Source organism: Macrotis lagotis, chromosome 1, assembly GCF_037893015.1.
Source record: "Macrotis lagotis isolate mMagLag1 chromosome 1, bilby.v1.9.chrom.fasta, whole genome shotgun sequence".
NCBI lineage: Eukaryota > Metazoa > Chordata > Mammalia > Peramelemorphia > Peramelidae > Macrotis > Macrotis lagotis.
In genome coordinates this window covers 895,170,857-895,192,719 of record NC_133658.1, presented here as the reverse complement: position 1 = coordinate 895,192,719, position 21,863 = coordinate 895,170,857, and the positions used below count along the sequence as shown (strand labels likewise).

At 39.8% G+C, this 21,863-nt stretch overlaps 2 protein-coding genes across 2 annotated transcripts in view; one reads left to right on the top strand and one right to left on the bottom strand.

The window, feature by feature from the left end:
• Positions 1–636: 636 nt before the first annotated feature.
• LOC141509270 (tumor necrosis factor receptor superfamily member 5-like) overlaps positions 637–21,863 on the bottom strand; it is a 95,445-nt gene continuing 74,218 nt past the window's right edge. The window contains exon 5 of the mRNA XM_074218674.1: positions 637–993. Within this exon, the coding sequence (XP_074074775.1) occupies positions 938–993 (56 nt within the window). The 3' untranslated portion in view covers positions 637–937. The remainder of the gene's footprint in view (positions 994–21,863) is intronic.
• LOC141510256 (uncharacterized) overlaps positions 17,991–21,863 on the top strand; it is a 28,445-nt gene continuing 24,572 nt past the window's right edge. Inside the window, exon 1 of the mRNA XM_074220241.1 lies at positions 17,991–18,077. Coding sequence (XP_074076342.1) covers positions 17,991–18,077 — 87 coding nt within the window. The remainder of the gene's footprint in view (positions 18,078–21,863) is intronic.

Below are 21,863 nucleotides of genomic sequence, written 5' to 3'. Positions count from 1 at the left end.
GGGATGGGAATTCAGGGAAGCCTGGAGGGATTTGTATGAAATGATGCTGAGCGAGATGACCAGAGCCAGAAGAACACTGTACACTCTAACAGCAACATAGAGGTGATAATCAACCTTGATGGACTTGCTCATTCCTTCAGTGCATCAACCAGGGACAATTTTGGGTTATTTGCAATGGAAAATACTAACTGTATCCAGAGAAAGAATTATGGACTTTGAATAAAGACCAAAGACTATTACCTTCAAATTAGGAAAAAACCCATTATCTTATTATGTAATTTTATTATCTCATACTTTATTTTTCTTCCTTAAGGATATGATTTCTCTGTCATCACATTCAACTGAGATCAATGTATAACATGGAACTAAAGTAAAGACTAATAGACTGCCTTCTGTGGGGGGTGGAGGGAGGGAAGCAAGAATAGGGGGAAAATTGCAAAACTCAAAATAAATAAAATCTTTCTAAAAATAAGAAAGTTATCCAAGGATCTCAGTTAATGAGGATCAGATTCATAAATCACAGGAGGGTCCTCTGACTCCAAACCCAATGGTCATTCCCATATAGTACAATGCATTTGTAAGGTCATAGATCTAGAATCAGAAAGGACCTTTGAAGTTTCATTTAACAGGTGACTAAGCTGAGGCCCAGGGAGTCAAGCTGCTTATTTGAGGTCTACAATAGCACACAGAAGCAAAACCAGAATTTGAACTCAGACTCTCTCATAATCCATTACTAATCCATGTTGTTTCCTCTGTTTACTTGGGATTGTCATTTAACTAAAGATAGTTTCCACTTACAAGGTTTTATCTGTGGTGTCTCCAAACCTGAAATCCAAACATGGAGACCAGGGCTATCTCATGAAGCAGTGGATAAGGCACATGACTGGGAGTCAAGATGACTTGAGTTCAAATCCACATTCAGGCACTTAGACACTTATTAGTTATGTGATTCTAGGTGAGACCCTTTACCTCTATCTTCCTCAGTTTCCTCATCTGTAAAATAAGAATAACAACATCATCCAGTTATGAGTATATAAAAACAACACCCACATAATTGTTGTTATGATCAAATGAAATAATAATTATAAAAAGTTTACTACTTGAAACATAATTGGCACTATATAAAAGTTAATTATTATTTTCTGTTAAATGAGAATCACCAAAGCCTCTATCTCTTAGGGTTGTAATGAGAATTAAATGAGATAATAATCGTAAAAGTACTTAACATAGTAGCTGGCACTCAGTAGGTTCTGTTTATAACAATTTTTATGGTGCTATATAACTCTTAATAATTCCTATTGTGCCCATGCCAACTTGGCTTAGCTCCATTATTGAAAAATATTTTGCCAGAATGGACTTTCACATATTCTGGGTAGCATAGGCACTATCTGTCCATCCTGTCCATAGGCTTACATAAAGAGGATGGAACAAAAAAGGTGAAAAACCAGATTGCCAGGATTAACTAGCAGACTAGGATAATTAGCAGAACTGTTTATTCATAGTATCAGTTTTTCATAGCAGAAAACCACATTAGCATACAAGAAAAAACAAGTAAATGATGTTTCTCAGACTTGCACAGGATGTAACCTTATTCAGAATGTTCGGGTACAAGGCTATCACACAAGTGAAGTCACACATAGATACAGTTGTGTTATCATAGCACAGTTCCATGGAAAGCCTTTTTAGTCATAGCTGACATTCTCCAAACTTCTCAAGTGGCTCTTCAACAAGAGTGTTTGGCTTCCACAGAATGTAAGAGGACACTGTTAGTTAAAAATAAACATTACAAAGACTGGGATCTGTCTATGGCTATTGTATAGGAAAGTCACCAACCTAAATGCAGGTTTGTGAAAGTAAGAAAAAAAGGGAAACAAAGGAATTGATCCCTCCAATCAATGTACTGGAGAGGTCTTTCAATCAAACCCAAAGAAGCCAGATGCAAGATTGGAATGAAATCAACCTCAACTAGTCTGGGTTGACCAAGGGTTTCTGACCTTACACAACTGTGTTTGCACAATGAGGTTCATATAGCAACTCACACAACTCCTGTGAGGATTGAAGTTCATCAGCATAAGATGCATTGTATGACTGGGACAGAGAAAATATATTTGAGAGTGGTATGGGGTAGGTATATTGATTAGATTGTGCCCCTGATTATTCAGACCAATGACTGGCTCAGAGGGGAAGAGAAAGTTTTTCAAATTGTATATAAAACTGGACCTTGTCAGAATTTAGGGTTTTTTCCCTGCTAGGAGACAGCCCTTTTCTGCAGAAATGTTAACGAAAGTTAATTCAATCATTCTAGTTTAAGATTTTATACCTATGAGTCATTTGTAACAGGAGGAACCTCCTCAACCTCCCTTGTCTTGCTCATCCTCATCACCTGAGGTCAAAGGAATTAAAATTTTCTTGATGATAGATGACTCACATAGGCTGAGTTACAACTAGGGCAGGGCAAGTAGAGTTGCTTCTCAAGTGGCTAAAATATAGAGGGTCTTGATTCCTATTCAACATTTCTCCTAGTGGTGTACCCACAAAGTTGAGTGTTTATTTTTCAAAACAAAGTGCTAAAAGAAGAAAATAGTAGATGATGAACTCAATTCCCAACATCCCACATCTCTCTTTACCTGCTCTTCTCTCTAACACAGGCTTTTATAGTGTGCCCTGTGGTCCCCAATATTCCTTGGAATAGAACTGAAGAATAATACTAGGCTTCGTAGACAATTGCAGCAATGCTGGCCCATGGGCTCCTTTTGTCCAGGTTAGAGGGAACTGAGTGAAATAACTCCAACAGAGTCTGGAGTTTCTGGAAGGACTTCAGGTTATGTCCTGCTAATAGAGCAGTATGAGGATATATCTGTGATTCTGAGATCCCCATAGCTTATGAGATAAGAGGCAGGGTTGGAGCTGACTCCTCCTGAGGACCTTGCTGTGATGCCAGTGGTTCTGTGTTGCTTAACTGGTTCACATGACTTCTGAGAAGCACCTCTTCCCCTGTCCTCCTCCCCATCCCCTTCTAGAAGTTGGGTATCTGGAAGTGTGTGATCACCAATAACTGCACATTTCTTCCTGGGTTACATCATCAGATGACAGTGTACATTGTAGGACTTGAAAACTGGGAAGGGATTGGGTTGGTAGTTCATACTAATGTCAGTTAGAAGAGCAATTGTTGGCTTTCCTTTTTACTCAGAGAGCAGAGGAATCTCTTGTTCTAGAGTTGAGTTCAAGCTAGACTTCTGACCTACCCATTCACCCATCATTCCCCAGGCCCTGGGCACCCATCCAACTTCTCGTGTCAGCTTTCTTTTACCTGCTCCTGAAAGTCCTGCTGCCCCTCACATCCACCTGTCCACCTCTAAGATTCCAGTTTTCCCCTTGGCTAAAACAAATCAATCATAGACCAGTGACAGAGCTATAAGAGAAAGGTAGACCTTATAAGATAGGCAAAGAAGCAGTCATTTCTGGGATATTCACAGATTAAAAAATCCCCTACTTTGGGACTCTTGTGTTTGGAGAACACACATATAAGATTCCAGATCAGATTCAGATGGACACAGAACTCACTAAACTGGACAGCTCAGCCAGAACAGTGTCCTAGAATATAGGTGAGGAGTTTCATGATGAATATGATTCAAATGAATATAGAGATGGAGATGGAGTGGATATGGCCAAGCCAAAAATGTCTTTTATTTTTAACAACAACCTAATTCAATGTAGAAGCAAAGACCAGCAACCAAACCATATCATTAGAGTCATGACCATCCAGCAATAACTCTTATTATCATATTGTTCAGTCATTTCACTTGTGTCCTACTCATTATGACCCCACAGGAAGTTTTTTTGGCAAAAAACTGGTGTGGCTTGCTATTTCCTTCCCCAGCTCATTCTATATATGAGGAAACTGAGGCAACCAGGTTGAAATAACTTGCTCAGGTTTATTCAGCTAAGAAGCACAACAAAATTATGCAATTATAAAAGTATAGAAAATTTGCTTTCAGAATTTTTACAATGTTCAGTTGTTATTTGAATTTGTCAACCCAAATTTTCAAATTTTCTGGTCTAGTGATGTTTATATTAGTGCTATTAAAAATTGAGCTAGTTCTCACTTCCTGACCTGATTATTGTCTTAGCAAACTAGACATGTATTAAAATCTATTTTGTTAGAGATTTTTAACAGAGAAGGGATCCCTACAAGTAACCTGAACAAAAGAACCAAATCCACCACAAACTGATATGAAGCCCCATTCATCCCGTTATTTTTTTTTCATTTTAAAGATTTTATTTATTTTCATTCCATTATTCTTAAGAGGAGGGATATCCAGAGGACCATCAGGGAATATTTGAGATACTGGAAAACTGTGTATGAGATATGAGAAGCAAAACACAGGGGTGGCTAGGTGGTGTAGTGGATAAAGCACCAGCCCTGGAGTCAGGAGTACCTGGGTTCAAATCCGGTCTCAGACACTTAATAATTACCTAGCTGTGTGGCCTTGGGCAAGCCACTTAACCCTGTTTGCCTTGCAAAAACCTAAAAAAAAAATCTATGGTTTCATCATTGCCATCATCACCTTTACAAGTGGTTTCTAATCTACCTCTTCTCGAGACTGTAGTTATTGGAACCTCAGATCTCCCTTTCAGTTTTGACTTTTGTTCCACCACTGACAATGACTAATAATTCCTATATTCATGCAACTCAACCTAAACATTCTTTGTTTTGCAGAATTTGTATTATTAATATGAAAATAGGATGACCTAGCATTTCTGTTAAGAGAAAAGAGAAAATAACTCAACCTGCTTAAGATGAGACAATTTCCATGAACTTTCCAAAAATAATAATTTTGGTGCTTATTGTTATGTCACTTGAGTTGTGTCCAACTATTCATGAACCCATTTGAGTTTTTTTGGTTTTATTTTTTATTATTTTATTTTTAGTAATGAAGGTTAAGTGACTTGCCCAAGGTCACATAGGTAGGAAATTATTAAATGTCTGAGGCCACATCTGAACTCAGGTCCTCCTGACTCCAGGGCTGGTACTCTTATCTACTGCACCACTTAGCTGCCCCATTTTTTTGGCAGAGATACTGGAATAGCTTGCCTTTTTCTTTTCCATATAATTTTACAGATGGGGAAACTGAGGCAATCAAGGTGCCCAAGGTTGCACATCTTTTAAATTTTAAGCCAGATTTGAATTAAGGAAGATGAGTTTTATTGACTTTATATCTGACATTCTAAACACTAAATAATAAAAATTCATAGTCTCATGTCTCTTTTAGCACCCCCCCCATACGATTCTGAGAATCAGTACCATTGTCCCCATTTTACAGGACAGGAAACTGAGAGGGAAGAGTTTAAGTGATTTGTCAAAATGCGTATAGCTCATCCCTGATGTTAAGCCAGACTCCTTGAACATAGGACAGCTCATAGTCCTCCAGAGTTCATTCACAGGATCTAAACCTCATCATTGGTCATTGTCCTCTTTTTCCAACTGGATCATCATAATCAAGGTCTTCTACTGTCCAAATCAACATCTTTATTCACAGCCCTAGAAAGGTCAACATAGACCTGAAAACACAAGCACTTCATCTGGAGAGACAGCAAAATACTGGGTTTTGGTGAATAGTTTCATTGAAAGAGAGAAAAGAGCAAGAGTGAAACTTAGATAAACACCAGCCTAGGAAAGAACTTAATCACAACCCAGAAGCAACATAAACCTAGTAAAGAACTTAGGGGGGCCGCTGGGTGGCACAGTGGATAGAGCACTGGCCTTGGAGTCAGGAGGACCTGAGTTCAAATGCGACCTCAGACACTTAATAATGACCTAGTTGTGTGGCCTTGGGCAAGCCACTTAACCCCATTGCCTTGCAAAAAAAAATAACTAAAAAAAAAAAAGAACTTAGTTACAAGTCCAGAAGCAACTTAGACCTAGGAAAGAACTTAGTTACAAGTCCCGAAACAACCCAGGCATAGGAATGAACTTAGAGGAAAGAAAAGAGAAGGAAATGACAGGGATACCTGGAGAGGAGAGAAGAAAAGCTTAGCTCAGCATAAATCTGACCACATGGAACTGGGGTTCTGTTGCTCCAGTGGCATAGGCCAGAGCACATGGTTCTAGCATAGAGAGAAGGAAATGTATCAGCTCTTGGAAATCCAAAGAGTAGGAGACCTCACACGGGATAATTTTTGCTTAAATGCATTTCCATGGTGGGTCAGAGAAGGATGGTGCTTGGAGAATGATTTGACACCTGACTCTAGGTGTTCTCCAGTGCTTATGCCAGAATGGTGGTCCCCAAGGAGTGGCTAAGATGGCATTCACTGGGAATGGGTGGCATCCTGTCTTTCCTATCCCAAAGGGGGTGACCTTTAAGTCCATATTGCATCATTTCCGGCCCTACTTTAGTCCAAGATCATTTGATTGAATCTGTGTTTGGTAGATGAAAAGATGGAGGATCTTGAATCTTTGATTTAGTAATTGAAGGGACCTCTCAATTCTAACTCCTGCCTCTTTTCCCTCCTATCTTAAAGAATCCAGAATCTGAGAGTTCCAAACAGCCTTTAGTAGCCATCCAGTCTATCCTCACCCCACTCAAATGGGACTAGAACATTCCATAGAAGTGGTAGCCCTGTCTTTAACTATCTTCAAAGAAGGGTTCATCTATCACTTCCCATGGCAGCCCTTCTATTTTAGAGTAGCTCTGAGAGTCAGAGAGATATTTTACTAACACAAAACTTAGGAAAAACCAGATGAGGAAACTAAGGGGACAAATTCAGCATTCTTATTGTTACCTTTTTAAGTAAGTATCCTAGAAAGTTGACCTCAAATGAGAATGAGAAACTGCCTTGGCAAATATGGATAAGATATGTCCATGAAAATAGACATTAAGGCTTCTCCACACAGACACCAAAAAAAACCAAATGATGACAAATCTGTTGAACTTGGAAGGTTTAAAGGAAGACTTGGTCAAAGGAAGTAAACAAATACTCCCCTAGATGATCACTGAGCCCTCATTCTGCGACCTTTGAGGGATTCTGTGGTCCTCCATTGGAGGGTTGGGGGCCAGATTAGGTGATCAATGACATCAGTTTAGTCTAACTCTTCTTCTGTAGGTCATTGAACTAACTGGGGGTCAAAACAATCGGGGTTCATATGTTCAGACACTTTTCTATGAATTTTAGTTTCTTCTCCGAAATGGGAATACTATGTTGTCCATGTATCTTGTTTGTACATGGTTATTTTCATATAGTCTTTTCCATTTGACCATGTGTTTCTTGATAATAGTGGCTACTTTTGCCTTTCTTTGCATTCCTGGAACTTAACACAGTTTCTAGCAAACAGTAAGCGATTAATAAATGCTCGCTGACTAATCAACTAATTGAAAAAAATCCTCTGACCCTCTAATCCTGTCATCTCATGCCAAGGACACTTTAAAAGAATGAGACAATAAGCCTATCATGCCGTATAATGGAAAGACCCCTAACTTTCTAGTCAGAGAACCTGGATTTGAATTCAGACATTTGTGACATCATATTTGTGTGACCTTAGGTGATTCATTTCTACTTTCTAGGTCTCAGTTTCCTCAACTGCAAAGGAAGAAGTTGGACTACATGGCCTCTGAGATCTCTTCCAGGTCTAGATAAGCTCTTGTTTCTTCTGCAATGTCTCCTGCTGAGAATTTGCAGCCCCAATTCTTCAGCAAATGGCAGCTAAAGGTCTTGAACTTCATGGGGATCAGGTTAGTGATTGGTCATGGATCTGAGGAAAATGGTGAGTAGGATAATCCTCCATCCCACCCCATTCCTCTCACACACATACCCTGGGTCCAGTCCCTATGGGTGAAGACCAATCATAATGTTCAAATCTTAAGCGCTAAGGATTCAGACCAGGAGACAAAATGGGAGACCCAGAGAAGACTGGGTCATGATGTTTTAGCCTCAGGGTGAGGCTATGATGAATAAACGGGACACCTATAAACAAAGTGCATGTACCACTGCCTGATGCCAGGATGGGAAGGGTGGTATAGAGAAAAATGTGTGGACTTGAAATCAGGAGAGAATTTTGTTCAAACCAGATCTTATTTTTGCCACATGCTGTCATGTGACATTGAACAAGTCACCTAGAACCTGAGGGTCATAGAGGTCTTGAGAGGACACCTCTGTCAAACCCATACGTAAACAAAAATTCTCTCTACAACATGCCTGACAACTATACACCCAAACCCTGCTTGAAGACCCTCCTGAATCCGCCAGCTAAGCAGCCTGCCCATTCCATTTTGGGACAGTGGTCTATCTGGACATGTTTTTCACCTGCCAAAAGAGGGGTTCTGACAATGTTCAAAGTCCTAACAGCTCCATAGTCAAGATCCCATAAGCAGGAATCATGGATGTGTCCAGCCTCTCAAGGGGACTACTTGAAAGGTAAAGTCAATCCTGATCTGACACACAATCAAGCTTATGATTCACCAAGTACTTATTAATAAACAGAGAGAATGGTATAGTGGATAGAGAGATACATCAGTGAAAGGAAGATTTCAGTCATGTCAGACCCTCAGTGACCTCATCTGGAGTTTTCTTGGGAAAGATAGTGTTCATTTGAAAGATGAAGAAAGTGAGGTAAACAGGGTGAAGTGACTTGCCCAAGGTTACACAAACACTAAGTATTTGAGGCCAGATTTGAACTTAGGGAGTTGAGTCTTCCTGATTCCAAATCTGGCACTCTTTGTACTCTGATGTCACCTTCCTGCCCAAATGGATTCTACAGCCATGATCACCTGCCAGCAGAGGCAGGAGCTTTTCCTTTTTTATATGGTATTAGTGATGTCAAATGATCATGGACAGAACAGGATGGGGTTTATGTTTTAAGAATGTGTTAGCTGCCTGGTAATCCTAGAACCAGTGCTAGCTTCCCCTTGCTATTCCCTTTCCTTCTCTCCCCCAGGAGGTAATTTGACAGTGATGGAGACATGTTGGACTAGTGGAACAACTTCTCATCCAGCTCTTCAGGGAGCAGACAAAACACATGGTGTGCCAGTATGGCAACTCTCCTTGGGACCTGACTGGCAGCCAGCATGTGAATGAGAGTGACTCAGATTTGAGTTCAATCACCTCCTTGCTAACCAGAGCATCAAGTCTTAGAGGAACTTGTGGAAATAAACCCTGAGGATCAGGGGGTTGGATTGGGATTAGCCAGGTGTGCCATTCATTGGCCAACCAACCAACCAGAATTTTTTAAAGTAGCTATCATGTGCCAGATACTATCTAAGGTCCCTGTCTCTAAGAAGTTACATTTTAATGGGAAAGACAGCTCATAATGATACAGATTTTTACAAAATAAATTTAAAGTAATACAAAGTAGTATTATAAGGAAATTCGATGAGTTTCCACTTATTTAACATGCATGTAAAACCAGATAAAGGAGAAGATACATCGAGGGAGGAAAGATTGGGAATGATGTGGGGGATGAGGATCCCATAGGAGGTGGTAACTGAACTGAGCCTTGGATTAAATTAGGGATTGTAAGAGGGGGGAGGTACAGAGGGAAAGTATTCCAGTCTTGTGTCCCCCTTAGGGCAAAGCAGGCAAATTTCAGGGAACACTGATGGTGCTGATGGAAATTAGTTGGAATAGCTTGTTCCCTTAATCCTACCTCCCTTTCTCTTAAGTGAGTGGGATGGCATGGTAGAGAAAACATTAGGTACTGGAGGCATACGAAAAGCTCATAAAGTAAGCTGGATTTCATTCCTTCATTCAGTACATATTGAGTGCCTACTGTATACAATACAGGGTCCTGGGTCCTAGGCCACACTGTGGCATGAAATTATTTCCTGCGTGTTTGAAGTATTGGAGGATAGACAAAAGAATTTTGGGATTTAGAATAGAAATGGATTACAGAAATTGTCTTGTTTAATCCACTCATTTTATAGATAGGGAAACTGAGGCAGGAAGATGTGTGAGGATTTGTCCAAGGGTCAGAATCATGGGTCACATGAAGATCCTTTGATTCTAAACCCAGTGCTCATTCCCTTCCAAGACAAGGCATTTGTACAATCATAGATCTAGAGCCAGAAGCCAAGGGTAAATTGAGGCCCAGAGAAGTGCAGGCATTTGCTCATGTCCAGAGAAGCAATCAGCAGCAGAAAGGATTTAATCCCAGACCCTCTGACTCTTCATCAGTTATTGATCCAGGCTGCTTTCTGCTTACTTGGGCCTCCCATTTACTTAGGAAGAGCTTCTATTTACAAGGTTTTATCTAAGGTGTCCAAAGCTTGAAACCCAAGCAGATATACCTGAGGCTATCTCAAGGAACAGTGGGTAAAGCACAGGTCTAGAGGCAGGAAGATCCTACTTCAGATCCAGATTCAGACATTTATTACCTGAGTGACCTAAAGTGAGACCCTTAATCTTTATCTGCCTCAGTGTCCTCATCTGTAAAATGGGCTTAAGAATAACTCCTACCCTACATAATTATTGTGATGATCAAGTGAAATAACAATTGGAAAGTGTTTATTGTCTGGCACATAGTAGGAACTATATAAATATTAACTATTGTCATTATTATTATTATCATTATTGCTCTTTTCTGTAAAATGGACATCATAACAACTCCTGCCTCTCAGGTTGTTTTAAAATTTTAATGAGATGATAATTATAAAAGTGTTTAAGATAGTAGTTAGCACACAGTAGGCGCTATGTATAAATATTTCTATGGTGCTAGATAATTGTTAGCAATTCTTATTGTGTCTGTGCCAATTTGAGTTGGCCTCACTATTGAAAAATCTTTTTGCCAGAATGGATTCTCACACATTCTGAGTAACAAAAATCCCATACATTAACATAAAGTGGATGGAAGAAGAAAGATGAGAGTCCAAACTTCAGGACTGACTCTTACCCATGAGCAGCTTTTCTTCTTCAACTTTGCCCAGATGTAGTCTTCAGATTACCTGGGAGGGGGGGCCCTCCTCAGCCTCCCTTTTCTTGTCTATTCTTACTTCCCAAGGTCAAAGGGACTAAAGTTTTCCTGATGTCAGGTAGTTCTCACATAGGCTGAGTCACAACTAGGGCATGGTGACTGGGGCTCCTTCTCAAGGGGCTAAAATATAAAAAGGTCTGACTCCTATACAACATTCCTCCTATAGGGCTGCACAAACAAAATTTAGCAACTAATTCACACTAAAAATGAATTTAAAAAATAAATCCCAAGAATAGAAAAGGGATAGAATCAAATGGAAGGGATTAACGTGAATCAGGAGAAGTCACTCATTCTCTGGGACTGAGGGAAGGAGAAGACAAATGAAGACAGAGAGAAGGTTTGATTAGAGGAGCAGGAAAACAGAAGGAGTTCAATAAAACTTTCCATAAACTAGGAAGAAAGGTCTTTTCCAAGAGGAAATATGCCCCATGATATTAGAAACTTGAGGAGAGAACAGAAGGTAAGAAACAGCTTTTAAGATTTAAGATTTAAAAGGCCACCTTGGAGCCCAAAGGAGATAACTCTGCTGCTGCTGCTGCCCAGGTGAAAACCACTGGGCCACAGCCAGAGATGATACCTTGAAGGAAGATGAAAAACTGAGTGCCAGTGGGACTAAATAATTTGACTAAAGTCAAATATCTAGATCTAAGGAATGCAGGCAGTAGTTCTGCTGGAGCCAAAGATTCTGAATATACGGGCTGAGGCAGAGTTCTCAAGATTCTAGCTCAGTACAGAGCTTGAAGTCTTTTGCCTCTCAAGTCTGTCTATTCCACTAGAACAGAAAGCACAATCAACAGCTAGTTATGCTTGTAATAACAAAAATCATCTTCACCCTGGCAATCTTTCATCTGACTCAGAAACTAAGTGGTTGATTTTCCAGATAAAGAGGCTAAGAACACATCAGATAACTATGAATCTCCACCCTGAGCTCTTACTGGTGGTATATCCTCCTCTGAGTCTGATGGAAACATCTCCAGTCCCAATATGTCCCATGATGAAAGTATTGTCGAGGACATATCTATGAAGGATTCTGGCAGTGATCTGTCTCATGACTCTAAGCACCTGCTTCTATGAAAGCCACAATTTCAATATGAAGAGCCCAACAGCAGGCTGTAACTTTCTAGGGTATCTAAGAGGAAAGCAAGAAAGATAGTTGGCATTAAGAGAAGTGCTGTCAGGATGCTTGGAACATTGGCCTTTCCAGAACTTACCCCCTGCCCCCAGGCAGTCACCAAGATCATTTTCACTGTTCAGTTTTCACATTGTGTCTTAGCTTATTCTTTATATTCTGTACTTCTTTCCCTCCCATTCTGGCCCAGTGAGTCATTTGCCCTTCTTTGTAGGGTCATTAGCAAATGCTGGTGGGAGCACAGGCAAAACACCCTTACTTTCACACTGGTTGTCCCAATACCCACAGAGGAAGAGAAAATGACTTAACAGTCATTTGTCTACTGTTGTCCTTGTGGCCTTGGAGCCAAAGAAATAGTAGCCTCCTCCACTGAATGACTAGTTTGCTCTTCTGTGCCAGCATCACCTCATACCCTCTGAGAACAGAAGCCCTCCTAAGATGCTCCCCTTCCCCTGTTCTTTCTTGCCTATAATTCACTTCTTTTTTTGATGCTGGTAGAGTGATTGGGGAAAGAATGAGACATTGTGGCTCACTTCTCTCAGTCTCAGGGCAGCCTTTGAGCCTTGGCAGGTAGTCCTTGTCTTTTGCAACACTGTTGTCTGGATAGGTAGCTCTCACCCCAAGCCCAAACATGTGGTCAGGTGGGCCTTGCTCCAATTTTTTTTTCTATCAACTATAATCACTGTGGATTTGTGGAGGGCTGGTTTCAAGTGGCAGTTCCCCTCTCTTTCCTACCAGCCCCAAGCTTGTGTTTCACTGTAGAATGCCAATGACAGAAGAAAGCTGCCTGGGAATTGTCTCCTGAAAGGTACAGGCCTTTCTCATACAGAAGCTAAACCTTTTCCAGATGTGGTAGAATATGCAGTTCTGTATCTATTTCTCAATAAAACAGATTCTCTGTTCAAAAACACAAAAAGAATTAACTTGAAAGTAAAACAGATTGTTGTGCAGCAACAAGGGGGCTTACTGAAGTTAGATAATATGAATGGATGAGTTATTTTTCTTTTAGGGAGTTAATCTTTTGCCTGTAAAATAGGACTGAATGGCAATGTTTCCTTTCAGTTCTAATATCTTGTTATTTTATTTAGAGCTACAAAGAGCTCTAAATATAAATATAAAATTCTAACATCTGGGGCAAATCCAGTTTCTTACAGCGAGAAGGCTGAGAAACCAATAGGACAGGGTGTACAAATGGGACAGAATAAAGTTATAAGCTACATACTGAAATTTTTTTTGGGGGGGGAGGGACAGTGACCTGAATGTTCATAGAAGATAGCATCAAGTCATTGGGATGGACAACCTTAATTTTCATGGAGGAGAGTATAGAATTGAAAGTTTATTTTAATTCTATTTTTGATATAATTATTTTATTAATAAGGTCAATATGTTTATTAATAAAAGGATGGTCATCTGGCCCTTTCTATTAGATCAAAGATTATCATGGAGGTGCTTTCACAGTTTAAGTACCCTTCTAAGAGGGTGAGGGACTGAACATAACATCATGTCACCCTTTTTTCAGATGGACTACCTCTGTCTTGGGAAATCCTTGGGAAATCTTTTTAAGGAATATCCCCTCTTTCCAAGCCTGAGCAGAACACAAGGGCTACTGTACCTGGGTGGGGTGTTGAACAAGAAAGTTAGTGCATTATCATCAGTAATGTGCTCCAAGAGATTGAACTTATTAAAATCAGAATTTTTGAAAAAGGGGGAAACTCTGGATCGCCCCAAATCACTGGTTATTAAAGAGCATTTCTCTCAATAGAATGAAAAGCCTTCAAAAGCATAAAAAACTCTGAAGAAGAAATTAAAACCAGATGGGGGGGAGTGATTAGGTGGTTCAGTGGATAGAGCACTAGCCCTGGAGTCAGGAGGACCTGAATTCAAATTCAGCCTAGACACTTAATAATTAGCTGTGTGACCTTGGGCAAGTCACTTAACCCCATTGCCTTGCAAAAAACAAAAAAGAAAAAGAAAGAAGAAAAACCAGATGGGAGCAAGACTCAGATCATATAAGTCAATGAGTCAGTCTACAGCATTTTTAATGGTTTATTCTGAGCCATGCACCATACTATCTGCTGACACCACAAAAACAAGCAAAAATAAAGATTGGGTTGGCCCTTAACAAGCTTAGATTCTATAAGGGAAAAGAACCCACAAAGGGGAGCTGAAAAAGTATTTCTATATCTGTTTTTGTTTGTGTGTTTGTGTGTGTGTGTGTGTGGTGTATTATGTGAGTATGTGTGTATGTGTGTTGTATATGGTGTGTGGTGGCTGCTGCTCCAAGTTTCCCAGGATCAGGATCTTTCATTGACCAACTGACCTGGGTTATCTATAAATGAAAGAAAAATCTGCTAGAATGAGAGGAAATTATAGATTTTATTCACAAATCCTGCAGGATCCGGGTACCTCACCTAATGTGAGGCACATCAGGTAATTTATAGTCTTCAGAAGCTCTTTCCCCTCCCTCTGGGATTTTCATAGGCTCTCAGAGTTTGAGTTACAACCTAAGAGGTCTGCCCATCTCATGACATGCCCCTAATATGATTCCCCACCCCCAATCCTATGCTGATGAACTCCAATCGTCACAGGGGGTATTGCTCAAGCTCAGTTGCATTAGGTCAAGATCTCTGGGTTACACTTGACCAGTTAAGGACTGGTTTCTTCTATTCTTGAGTTTGTCATCTTTGGAATGGGATTAGGAGAACTCTCCCAGTTTTGTGAAAGTCTGGGATCATTCCCCCTTTGCAATGGATTTAAAAGGGGCCCCTTATTGCAAAGACCAATAACGCCCTAATTTTCTCACAGCTGGTGCTTGGCTGCTGCTGCTCTGGGATGGCCCTCCCCTTTCTCACTGATCAATATACAGGGACCCTTAGGTCAAAACATCATTTTACCCTGTCTCTTCATTTCTGTTATTATTGAACTGGTGAATGGGAAAACTGGTTTTTCTGGTTGCTGGGAGGTGAATATGAGAGGGACATGCTAATTTGGTTCTTACTCTTCCCTCATAATAATTCCCCTTCAAGCCCTATGTCCTATGCATTCCTTCCCATAAGCACATCTGTCAGTTGGGATCCCTTCCCGGACTGAGAAGGCCTGGTCGTCTTTGAGGGGGCTTAGCTTTGCCTGCTTCTGTATTTCTGTTACGATAGTTTTGAAGTTTAATTTAGGAACTTTGAAGAGTTTCTGGAGCCAGACTGAGACAGAACAGATGAGAAACAGAGGTCACTTGAAGGTAGGAATCTGGGTCTTGGGGTAATGAATTGCCTGTCCCCATGCCTCACCCCACCCCCAACATCCCCCACAAGGAGTATACTTCCTTGCAAAGGGAAGAAGGATTGCTTCATTCTGGACTCCAGAAGTCAGAGAGGAAGTTTCAGAGACAGATAGGGAGGCAGCTGCGGAGCCCCTCTCTGTTTTCCCTTCTAATTCCCAGTTCCTTCTTCCTCAGTCTTTCAGTTCCTCTTCCTCATTCCTGACACTCTGGTGTCCCCCACCTTCATTCCTTCCTCTCTATTTCCTTTCATCCTCTCCACAGCAGTAGATTGGACAGGAAAAGGAATTCTAATTCCAGATTCTTTCCTTTGGAACTTTGTTATGGGGAGAAGAGTGAGAAGACTAGAGGCTGGTGGAAGAAGTTAGAGATATCTAGAAAGACCTTGTGGGGAAGGGATCTCTGAGGCTAGTATGTGTTCTGTCAGCTAGAGCATCCCATTTGGCTATTTTAGATCATATTTATACTGCATGGTCTATCAGCAAATCTTTCCAATTAGTTAATTCCTTTATGCTATTAAAATTCTGAATCTAAATTTTATATTTGTCATTTAAAATGACCTAATCATGCTACAACTTTTTAAAAAATCAACTGAAAAATGATCACTCTCCTTATTTTCTTTTAACTTCTCTCCCTCCTCTAAGGAGGATGAGATTTTGGTAGGGAACTATATCAAAGCACTTTTGAAAAAAAATATGATGATGATGGGGCAGCTAGGTGGCCCAGTGGATAGAGCACCAGCCCTGGAGTCAGGAGTACCTGAGCTCAAATCCAGCCTCAGACACTTAATAATTACCTAGCTGTGTGGCCTTGGGCAAGCCACTCAACCCCATTGCCTTGCCAAAAAAAACCCAAACCTTAAAAAAAAATATTGATGATGATCTTGATACACAACTGATTTCATTTAAAAGCTGTCAAAATAATTTCAATTGTCAAAAAAGTCCTGGGATGAGATGTATGAACACATTGAGTAGTTGATTTCAGGATGGGGAGATTAAATAAATTATTTACAATAAAATATATTTGACTTTTAAGACATGCTCAACATTCAGGTGATTAAAAGAAACCAAATAGGGTGGCTAAGTGGCATAAGTGGATAAAGCACTGGCCCTGGAGTCAGGAGTACCTGAGTTCAAATCCATTCTCTGACACTTAATAATTACCTAGCCGTGTGGCCTTAGGCAAGCCACTTAACCCCGTTTGCCTTACCAAAAAAAACCTAAAAAAAAAAGAAACCAAATAAAATTGGCTTTTCCTAATTTGAGAACTTTAGATATTGGAGCATTTTTTAAACCTACACTGAAAATATTTCTGTTTTAGGCTTAAAATTCTTAAATCTCTCACTAATCATATTATCATGATGAAAGAATGTTTTAGAGTAGTGTCTTATGAACTAAATATCCCACAAATTGTGAAGCTTCATGGTGTCTTTTATTTGTGATCCAAATGACAATTCAAAATGATCCCTTACTATATTAATGTGTATAATTTAATCAAAAGTCACCAATTTCTTATTTACCAAGATGGAGTTAGGTCAGGAAAATCTTGCCTTCCCCTTTGCAGGGTTAGTCTCTTGACTTTCCCAGGGACTGTCATCTAACTGTGATGGTCTTCAGAATGCATACATGGCATTTCCTTTGAATGATGAACCAGCAGTCTTAGCAGAATCAAGACACTTAGAATAGCAGGAAATTCCCAAGAACAACTTCCTCAAATAGGAAAATTTCTGTAAATACAATTTAGGGCTTGAAAATTATCATTCTTAAAATTTTCATGTATTAGAGGGGCGTAAGACAGCAAATTGTCTGCCGGTGAATATAACTTAAATGGAATGTTAATTAAAAATTGCTCAAGTTGAACAAGTAGTTGTGATGTAAGTTGCCAGTAAGTAGATATATGGAGCAACTCACTCTTTTCATTTAAATTGATTATCCCCTGTGTATCCTACTAAAACACCTCTTGATCTTTTATTTATCTATTTATCTATCTATCTATCTATCTATCTATCTATCTATCTATGTATCTATTTATTTATTTATTTATGATTTTTTTTAAGGCAAATGGGGTTAAGTGACTTGCCCAAGGCCACACGGCTAGGTAATTATTAAGTGTCTGAGGCTGGATTTGAACCCAGGTACTCCTGACTCCAGGGCCGGTGCTCTATCCACTGCGCCACCTAGCCACCCCCACACCTTTTGATCTTAAAAAAAGTATATCTCTTGATAGAAATTCTGGGAATGACATACTTTGTTCAATCATTCAGTCTCAAGAGACCTATTTACTTGTGTATTGCTGTTTCCACTTATACACCATAAGTTCCTTTACAGTGGATAATTGATTCAAAATAAAAGCATTTGCAGGGGTGGCTAGGTGGCGCAGTGGATAGAGCATTGGCCCTGGAGTCAGGAGTACCTGGGTTCAAATCCAGCCTCAGACACTTAATAATTACCTAGCCGTGTGGCCTTGGGCAAGCCACTTAACCCCATTTGCCTTGCAAAAACCTAAAAAAAAAAAAAAAAAAAAGCATTTGCAAGATACAATTCCAAATGATCCTAAATGACGTTCATTTTACTATTCAAACATTTCATTTCTCAGTTTGGGGTGAAAGAGACCTTATTCCTCAAATGGCAGTGCTGCAGGTTCACAATACTCTATCTCACCTCATGGACAAAGAGATCCTAAAAGGACCTGATCATACTCTTCTCCCAATGGTAAGTCATTTCTTATGATTATTATTATTTTCTAATTTTTAAAATTTGTTCTAATAATAACATGACAGATAACAATGTTCTGATTCAAAAGAAGGAGAAAATTCCTTTAACAGATTCTCTTAACCTTCTTGGATTTAAAACATCACCAATCAGGAGACAATAATTTAGTTAATGAACTTTCAAACTTATCAATTCATGGAAAGTCATTTATCTTATTGTTTCTGGCAGTTTCATGTCAATGATAGCAGTTTATGACACTATATACCAAGCCTTTTCTGTTTTGAAAGTTGCTTGAGTTGTTTTTAATAATAATTTAAAATATTTAATCTATGTTTCTTCAAATTGGTAAAAATTCCATGCCAATTAGAAAAAGAACATGTAAATGAGATAGCGCTTGTATTCCTTCAAGATTTGAGGACTCATCCTTTACAGAGCCATGGTGTGTTAAATAATTCTCAACGGTCAGTTTTTCTCAATAATCCTGAGAGAGAGGTCTAAGTAGTTGTTATTCCCTTTGTACGTACAAGGACTGAATGGATTCTTTCATTTACTACCATCACAACATTTTTGATTCAATCAATTTTGAGTTGTGGTGACTAGCGACAACTAAACTTAATTTTGCATAAAGTTGAATTATTTTAGTTGGTTTATATTTCACAAATTCATGGTAGCATCCCCAATTTGCCATTACTACTTCTTTGTTTCTTTGAGTTCCCCAAAGAGCCAAGCTAATTCCTTCAATTTTTTCCAAATTATTAATTCTTTAAAGCATGACAAAAAGATAATCGTTTATCAATAATTAAGATGCATTTAATGAAGTTTATTTTGTATTCTTTTTTGTTATTGTTTGGGTTTTTTTTTTAGATTTTTCAAGGCAATGGGGTTAAGTGGCTTGCCCAAGGCCACACGGCTAGGTAATTATTAAGTGTCTGAGGTCACATTTGAACTCAGGTTCTCCTGACTCCAAGGTTAGTACTCTATCCATTGTGCAAACCTAGCCGCCCCTGTTGTTTGTTGTTTGTTCTTAAAGAAGACATGGGGACTTCTGGCCAAGATGGCGGAGAGAAGACAGGCACAGTTCTGAAGTCTCCTGATCTCTTCCCCATCTATCACATGAAACAAACCTCTTAAAAGAAGAACATCTACCTCAGGATTTGTCTCCAGCAGCAGCTTTGGCCAAATTTGGGCGGGTGAGTCTGGGCTCAGAGGGAGGATCAACCCCAATCAGGAAGATTAGTAGCTGAATTGGAACCAGAAGTCTGAGAGCCTGAGAGCGGGACCTGCTGGAGCAGCGGTGGGGTTAGACAGCAGGGGCTTGAGTCAACTAGGGAGCAGAGGCATTGGTGTTGGTACTGTCAACCGGGAGCTTGCAGACAGGGCTGGGGGGAGAGTTCTGGTGCAGGAGAGCTGGGGACACACGATCCCTGGGCTCCTCTGGTCTGAGGAACTCAACAGTCCAATTGCAGCTCAGACCTCCTCCTAGAGCAAACAAATGCAAACTACTTCTGCCTCAGGCCCAGGTGTGTGAGCAGAAGAACCAGCCCAGCCCACAATTGAGAGTGAAAGACATCAGGCCAGGGTAAAGCCCACCATTGATTGAAGGTAAAAGAATTCAATAGCTCCAACTCTTCCCTTCAAGCAAAGGGAGAAGACCTCAATCAAGGTCACAGACACTCCAGAGAAAGCAAGCTACACCACCTAGTGGCCAGCCAGAGAAACTGCCCTTAGTGAGTAAAGCCTTTAGGGATGCCAAGCCCCTGTGAAAGAGCCCCTCCCCAACTCAAGGTCTTAGCAAAATGAAGAAGGGTCAGCAGAAAGGTGGATCCATAGAAAAATTCTTGGAAGGGAAAGACCCTAACTCAGAGAGACCTGGAAGCTCTGAGGAGAATACGATCTGGTCTTCAGCACAGAAAGACTTCCTTGAAGAAATAAGGAAAGAGCTTAAAAATTTGGGAGAGACAATTAATACCTTGCAACAAGAAAACAAAACCTTAGAAAGTACAATTGGACAAATACAAAAGGAGAATAAATCTCTCACATCATCAATTGGACCAATACAAATGGGAATAAATCTCTCATATCCTCAAATGGGCAAATGCAAAAAAAAAATTAATTCTCTCAAAACCTAAATTAGTCCAATGCAAAGCCCTTTCAAAAGTAGAATTGACCAATTGGAAAAGGAGTTGCAAAAGTTTAATGAAGAAAACTCCTCCCCCAAAAAAAGAATAGTCTACAGAAACTAATGACTCCATGAGACAGCAAGAGTCAGGTAAACAAAATCAAAAACTAGAAAAAATAGAAGAAAATGTAAAACACCTCATCCACAAAACCATTGACCTCGAGAATAGATCGAGGAGGGGCAACCTGAAAATTATAGGACTTCCTGAAAACATTGAAGAGGAAAAAATCCTGGACTGAATATTACAGGATCTAGTGATGGAAAACTGCCCTGATATCATGGAACTGGAGGGCAAAGTAGTTATTGGAAGAGTACATCGATCCCCACCAGAAAAAGATCCTAAAATGAAAACACCAAGGAATGTTGTGGCCAAATTCCAGAACTATCAGATAAAAGAGAAAATCCTACAAGCAGCCAGAAAGAAATAATTTAAATATCAAGGAGCCACAGTAAGGATCACGCAGGACCTGACTGCGTCAACATTAAGGAATCAAAGGGCCTGGAAAAAGATATTCCGAAGAGCAAGGGAGCTTGGATTGCAGCCAAGAATCTACTTCCCCACAAAGCTGATCCTTCTCTTCCAGGGGAAAAAGATGGACATTTAACGAAATGGAAGAATTCCAAAAATTTCTGATGAAAAGACCAGAGCTAAACAGAAAACTTGTACATCAAACGGGAAGTTCAAGAGACACATGAAAAGGTAAAAAAAGAGGGGGAAATGCTAAAAGGAAAAAAAAATGCAATCTAGTAAGTTGAAACTGGCTATATCCCAGCATGGGGGAAAAAGATTCTTATAAATCTTGAGAATTGTAACTCTAACAAAGAGAATATACCTAGCCAGAAATGATGGACATTCATCACCTATCCCTGAGAAGGCTATCTAAAGAGATATAATTGGCTTTAACCCCACTTGGGAGAAATACTCTAATAAATCTCAAGAATTTTGACTCTATTCAATAGAATATACTGAACTAGAAGGGACAGACACTCAGAATTTTCTATGACTTAGATGGAATGATCTGAAAAACACTACCTCCTTAAAAAGGGGGAAAGGGAAGAGACTGGAGGAGGGAGGGGAGTGAATGGAGTAAATCTCATTACACTAAGAAGTACAAAATACCTATGGTAATAGAGGGGAAGAAGGGAGCAGATGAGAAACACCTGAATCTTCTTCTCATCAGACTTGGCTTAAAGTCAACCTACACATACTCAGTTATCTAATAAAATATCTAACCTTTCAAGTATTAAAAGGGGAAAAGGGGAGGGGGGACAGAGAAAGGGAAGAGGAGTGGGGGGGGAAGGGAAAAAACAAAAGGAAGGGAAGGGAAAATGGAAAAGGGGAAGGGGAAAGACAGGGGAGGGGGTGATATAGGAGGGCAAACACACTGAACAGGGTGGTATTCAGTAACAAAATACTGGGGTATATGAATAAAGGGGGGGAAGAGGGAAAATACAAACAGAGGGAAGATAGCACGGAGGGCAAATAAGAATTAGTAATCATAAACTTGAATGTGAATGGGATGAACTCTCCCTTAAAACATAAGCGAATAGCAGAGTGGATTAGAAATCAGAATCCTACAATATGCTCCTTACAAGAAACTCATTTG